Source organism: Ctenocephalides felis, unplaced genomic scaffold (genome assembly GCF_003426905.1).
Source record: "Ctenocephalides felis isolate EL2017-DRISC unplaced genomic scaffold, ASM342690v1 CF-g0.4_SCAFFOLD_00845, whole genome shotgun sequence".
Taxonomy (NCBI): Eukaryota; Metazoa; Arthropoda; class Insecta; order Siphonaptera; family Pulicidae; genus Ctenocephalides; species Ctenocephalides felis.
Window position 1 is genome coordinate 25,337,144 of NW_020536999.1, and position 7,384 is coordinate 25,344,527.

The 7,384-nt window shown below is 27.7% G+C and overlaps 1 protein-coding gene across 1 annotated transcript; it reads left to right on the plus strand.

Annotated features, from left to right (window-relative positions):
- Positions 1-2,564: 2,564 nt before the first annotated feature.
- LOC113380935 (N-acetyl-D-glucosamine kinase-like) lies at positions 2,565-7,025 on the plus strand. Its single transcript, XM_026619962.1, has 6 exons — positions 2,565-2,706; positions 3,382-3,517; positions 3,587-3,797; positions 6,248-6,337; positions 6,396-6,572; positions 6,649-7,025. Exons 1-6 carry the CDS (start codon positions 2,669-2,671, stop codon positions 7,023-7,025), a joined length of 1,029 nt encoding a protein of 342 aa, XP_026475747.1. The 5' UTR covers positions 2,565-2,668.
- The last annotated feature ends 359 nt before the right edge of the window (positions 7,026-7,384 follow it).

Sequence of the window (7,384 nt, forward strand, 5' to 3'; positions counted from 1 at the left end):
CTCAGACTTGAATTTAATTTGAAAGCTCGGTCGGACTCAATGTTAGTTGGCTGGCTCATGCCAGGAATTTATATTATATATATATATTATAATATATATTATATATATATATATATTATGCATTTGTATGTCGTAAGGCTCACCTATTGGTCGACCAAATAATTACAAATTACAAATAAAAAAACTCCATAGAGTGAATTAATGAATATTTCAACTATCTCAAAAATAATCAATTAAAAATGTATTATTTATCTATTTTATAAAATAAATAAAAATAAATATTCTCTGCAGTGTTGCTTATTCATACAGTCTATGAAATCAGAAAAAATCCTGGCTGGCTATGAAATCAGAAAAAAATCCTGGCTGGAAAATATTAGATGGCAAAATGTCATGCAAATATATATATATATATATATATATATATATAATCTATAATTTATAATTCCGTTTGCATTGCATGCATGTTGCACCACACAAAATTTGAGTCGGTCGGAACTAAATCAATAGTCGTCTAAACTGGAAGCGGAAGAGAAATTCTTAGTCGGAAGTAAATCTAATACAAGTCATAATTTAAATCAAATTAATTTAAATCAGAATTAATTTAAATCAGAATTAATTTCAATAATCAACAAAGGCATGAGAATCAACATAGCTAAATTCTAGTTGCTTAGTTCGACACTATTTAATTTGTGGTCAATGTACCCATCCAATGCACTATATCCCGCTTTCAAACGCATACACATTTTATAATTAATAAAATATATAATTATAAATATATTATTACTTTTATTACTATAATAATTTTTTCATCATACATTTCTTCGACCCCTCTCTACTGGTCCTCCGCCTCCGCCCAAGACCAAAAATTAAACGTAAATTTCCCCTAGAACTTTTTCATTATCGACACTTCGGGAAAACTGTTCTTTTTCCTCGAGGGTGGAAGACGAAGGCGGTAGCGAAAAGTTTTTCAAGAGAAAAGAGAAAAAGTTGTCCAGGTGGTACATATGTGCAAATGGAGCAAACTTTTTGTCGTCAGTGGTTGGTAATTAATAAAGTGGGTTGTAACAAATTAAGGGGTGTCCCAGGAAATTGTATTAGTTTTGTTCTGATGATTTAAACACATCCAGGGCAAGCGGCGAGGACTAATGAATTTATTTTATATATGAAATGCATTATTTATGAACCATTATTGTGGTAACATAGCAGACATACGACATACAATATTAACAATAATATTTTTCAGATAATAATAGACTAAAAAATGATAGTGCTTGAAATAAAAAATGATAGAAAATTTATAAGACGTAGATTATTATAAGCAATAGTGAAATAAATAAAATAGATAATGATATTTAAAGTAATCAATACTCAACTGAGATCTATCAAACAGTTTTCTTCAAAATCTGTTTAGATTTTTTCGAAAGCGTGCTCAGCTTTGAAAATTCTGGAAAACGACTTGGATGAACGTTTTGCGAAACTAATCAACGTGAATTCTAATCGAGTTTTGCTTTTAAAACTTTTGAAATAGGTTCAAAAAAAAACGTTAAAGAAAAACCAAAGTTCGGCTTCTTTATATAAATCCTCTATATACATTTCATTCTCAAACGATCAACTTATCAAAAACGTAAAATTAACAAGTCGGATTTTCTGGCAAAAACAATAACATGAGAGTTTTCTTCGAGTAGTTGATAAATACTATAAATTTATATTTATAAAAATATTAAATTTTGTATCTCTTAAATTATTGTATTTTCAGAAAACCATGTGGGTCCTCTGTTAACATTTTAATCAAAAAGTATCCCAAGTCTTAAACCAAAACGACAAAACTTATTGAAAATTCAAATAAAATCATTGTTTGATCAAATAATTAATTATAAAAGTATAAAATATAATATTAGAATAGTTAGAGAAGTAATATGGATAAAAATTTGCAACCTATTCCTCGTGCAATATTTCAAATTTTAATAATTTTAATAGTAAATTATACATATAAGTTGATAAATAATTAGTAGAAGTATTTATATATTATATTCATGTTTATACAGATAAAAATAATATTTTAAATATTAATAAGTATATTTTGTATAACTGAATGAAAAACTTTATCAAATTATTATTTCAGCAAACTGTGGTGCCCAATTTATTTATCAGTTGAATTATCTACAAAATTTTAAAGAGAGGGCATTGATATATATATATATATATATATATATATATATATATATAAATTTATTTATAAAATGTGTTAATAACAATTTGTTTGTTTTGAGGTTATGTGCTTGTAAATATGTAATGAACGTCACAAGTTGTAAATATATTTAACACAAGTTATACGTGAAATATAATGTAAATTTCTTGAAAAAACTGGTTTTTATCTGAATGCCGACAAACAAATAAAATGTGAAATATTTTCCTTTCACTCTGTTGCAATTGTGCAATCAATTATTTCACAAACATTGTTACATCAAACAACTTGAAACAATCTTTTGAACAAAATCTATTTATAAAGCAAAAACTACAATCTGGGAAGTACTTATAGTACATTTTCCTTCAATTTCTCTTTATCTAAAGTAAATACTGTTGAAGTGCACAATGTCATATTGATAACTCAACAGCTGTGCAAAAAACATTCGAGTGGTGATAAAAAGTTTAAAATCAATAAATAAATATGAGTGGTGATAATAAATATATATGTGGAGTGGAAGGGTATGTAATGGCATTGTGAAAATAAATATTTAATTTACAAGTCTAGCCATAAATTTTTTGCAACATAGTTTTGTTACTCGAAGGTAATCTGTAGTATTATATCATTCATATTTTACATACAAATAAAACAAGCAATAAATAAATAATATATATATATATATATATATATATATATATATATAGAAAATATTGGTATACTGTATTGCAAGAACGAATAAAAAGTGAGTTCCAAAAATTATTTTCTAGACTTCTAAATATATTTTGTTAAATTATGAATATACATTTGTGTCTTCCAATAAGACTCTTATTAAAATTTTTGTCCAGAAAATAGTTGATTTAAATTTATTTTGAATATCTAAATAAGCTTCTATAAAATTTTATTGAAATCAATTTCCTGTTCACACCTTTCGTTTTCTTATTTGCAATTCATCATATCAGCTATACTTATCATATTTTTTTAATGATAACAACCGTGATAATAAATTTCATACCAAATAGAATTTTTGTTAAATGTTGCATCATTTTGATAAAAATTAATCTTACTGATCATGATTCAATCAAATATTTGATGAGTAATTTCATTGAATGAATCATGAAGATATGGTCAACTGAATAATGAAATTTAATTATAACATGCATGCAATTACCGATTTCATTAAAGTTTTTAAACAACAGAGGCGGAACACGTTCCAATTTATTAATATGCGACCTGAATCAAACGATTATGGTAAATATAGCTGGTCCCGGAACCAACCACTGGATTTTAGGTAGACAAGAATGTGCACGAAGAATTGTCGACATGGTAAACAAAGTAAGTGATATATAATATAATTTTGAACTAATTAACTCAATTTTTTATAACCATGTGTCTCCCTTTAAGGGTAAAGAAGAAGCAAAAATCAATCAAAATCAACCATTAGCTTGTCTGAGTTTATGTCTCAGTGGTTGTGAAGAAAAAGAATCAAATGATTTGCTAGAAAAAGAAATACGAAGTTTGTGCCCCCAGCTTATGGAGCTTTGCGTAATTCACAGCGATACATTTGGAAGTATATCTGCTGCTACTGATGCAGGAGGCATGGTTTTGATATCAGGTAATTAACTAATATCAAGAAAACCAAGCGAATTCATATTATATATGATTATTCCATATTTGAACATCATCCATTTATTCTTGGAAGTCTGTTATCCACCTGAAAATATGGAATCTCTTTTTGGAATTGCATTCATAAGTTATGATGTATTCCTGGAAATAAATGCAAGCAATCAATATACATCAGGCACTTGCCAAAAATTTTTAGATTCTTCAAATATTGATTAAAAGTTTCAGAACTTGCATCGGAATAAAGTTCTTAATTCATAGTAATAAGGATTTGCATTAACAAATATGCCATTTACAGAAAAAATTAAGAATTGACAGAGATAATGAATATGAATGATACATGAAAAGTATCGAGAAATCAGCAAATAGCTAAGAATGTGGGACATTAAATACTTGGTAAACTTACATGATAATTTACTTTCGACAGGATCATAAGCATTTTCCTGTTCAATATGAATATCTATACATCATAGTAAATATCAAGGTAAAATGTAAAGGTAATTGCAGTGCATTACAATCATTCCAGTATACATCTAGGCAGTCGAATCAAAAGCTATTTTAAAATGCATTTTCCAGAATTACCTGAACAAAATATTTGCATTATTTAATTATCACATTGGTGATGTTGCATATGATTAACTAGTCGTATTATGATAAGAACCCAATACCATTATTGGGAAGGTCCTATATTCAGCAATACTATTGTACAAGACATTGTACAAAGTAGTACAAACTTTAATTGCCATGTTTTAATTATGTGTACATCTGATATAGATTAACAACAACTTGTTGAATAAACCTATATCCATACATAAAAGACAAATTAGTAGTAGATTTAGTATTTAACTAAGACTCATTTAACAAAATTTCAATAAGAGGATCGCCATATTTTTTGTCAACTTATTAGATGACTGCGGACAAGAATAGCGAATTGTTTAAATGTTTATAAAGCAAAAGAAACACATTTATTTAATAGATATACTGTATATGCCAATCAAGCAAATGTCAAAAATTATTAAAGAATATTATAATTTTGCACTAACCTGTATTAAGCACATGCCATTGTTTACTTCCATTCCATGACCGAATTTAATAACGTCATTTTTAACTATTTTACAACGTAACTAATCAAAACTACTATGTAAATCATTAAGCGCACAATTTAAAAAGATATTTACTACATTTTTGTACTAAATCAACACTGTTTTCGCATTGAAATCATATAAAACACTGGCAGCATGTTAAGGAAGATCATTGCTTTCCGCCATTTTTTTTTAAACAACAAATCGAAACATGATCGAAACCGATCGGGAGCAATTGATATTTTAGATTCATATAAAAAAAACTGTTTAATTGTTTGAACAAATAGTGAATTAATGTCAGTAAATTTTGTAATATAACTTATTCAAATGGCTTATATATTGTTAAATTATGGTTTTGAATAGTATTGCATTACAAACCATTATTGGAAAGATCAAAGAGTGTGGTAGCGGAATTTATCGATATTTTTAATCACCCGTTTTCCTCAAAAAATGTCATATTCATAATTATTTTAACAAATTATATGGAAATCATAATTAAGTATGTATTTAGAACTTGCCCTAATTTATGTTATTGACCTCCACGATTTTAAATTAATTTTGATCAACGGTTCTAATTAACGGTTTCTATGTCGCAATGAAAACTATTGAAATTTGATATAAAACTGATGCAAATGTTATAAAATTACTGAACCATTTATTTATTCAATAATTTATTAAATATTTATTAACAATAGTATCTCTATTTTATAATTTTTTTAACGGATTCATGAGCATAAGGGTCCTCGTAGACGATGATTGTAGTCGTGGAGATAATTGCAAATTCATTTGTTGCAAAATTAATAATTAATATGACTGATGTTATTAATAGATAATAGATTAATAGATAATTATTATAAATTAATAAATATTGTCTATTTGGTATTTGTAATATATTTGATTTTATCATCTTAATAACAGTCATGCAATAATTCTAAGGATGTGGGCAGGACGAGGTTTTTTGTCAAGTGACTATAAATGATTTATATATTAACCCTTTCGACTCGGATGCCGCCGCTCCGGCAGCAAAATACACATACATTTCAGAATTTGCGAGTGGAAAGGATTAATAATAATAAATATTAGTCTGCGTCTGTCCGAAGGCAGGTCCATGGTATGAGAGCACAGTAAATCAACGAATCAATGATTACATTTCTATACTTTTTTATTATTCCCATCAGCGTTAAACTGCCTTTGTTCACTTTTTTATACACTTTCATGCATTTCCCTTTCCTTGCTTCCGCTTCCATACTTCCTCATCCTGCGCTTCAGCTTTCAGTTGTATTTTCTCTTTTTAACAATTTATTAATATCTTCACTTTAAAACTATTTTCATTATATACTTATTTACTTTTTACTTAAAGGTACTGGTTCCAATGGTATTTTACGCAACCCAGATGGAAAACAATACAATTGCGGGGGCTGGGGTCACTTATTAGGCGAGAAAGGAAGTGGTTAGTTTTTTAAGATGTTATTTAATAATAATTTAAATTAATTGTGATATTTTAACAGCCTGGTGGATTAGTAGTACAGCTATTGTGACTGTTATTGATGAACAAGATGAATATTCATCCAGCCCCTATAGTATAAATAATGTTTGGGAGGATATAAAGGAATATTTTAATATTGAACGAAGAGTTGAATTATTGGATCATTTTTATGGAAAGTTTGAGAAGAATAAAATAGCTGGTACACTACACTATACTGATTTAGCTTGGCCATGCCTATAAGTATTTATACAGATTAAATATTTTATTCCCCACAGGGCTTTGTGAAAAGTTATGCGAATCTGCAGATTCAGGAGACGAGTTGAGTAAATCTATTTTCAAAGAAGCTGGACGATCCTTAGGGAGACACGTTACAGCTTTATTGCCAAAGGCGGACCAGAAGCTTTTAGAGGAACCATTGACAGTTGTTTGCGTGGGTTCTGTTTGGAAAAGTTGGAGACATCTAAAACCAGGATTTGTCGAAGTCTTAGAACAATTCAGAGGTGTTGAAAGTCGTTTCGAGTTAAATTTAGTCCAATTGAGAGAAGTTGGAAGTATAGGAGCTCTGTATATTGCGGCTGATGAAATCAAAATGGACATGAAAAAGGATTATAAAAACAATTATAGATCATTTTTCGTATTTTGTAAAAACTGATTAATGATACTTAGATAGAATAAAATTATTTTTATACATTCCTCCTACTAAAATACTTAATTTGTTGATTAATAAATTTATAATAAATATTAAAAATTTGTTAATTGAAATAAAATTTAGGTTATTCATTTCATTCTTTATATTATAAACAAATATTTTTATTTATACATATATATAAGTTCAGATTAGATTATCCAAACGCAACACACTTAAAATTCACTCCAAAATTAGTAAATAAATTGTACATAAGAAATGCACTCACATTCTGGAATTACTTCTAAGCACAGACTATTTAACCCGTTAAGGCACCACATAAAAATAATAATTACATGAATAACTATTTACACAAATCATATAAA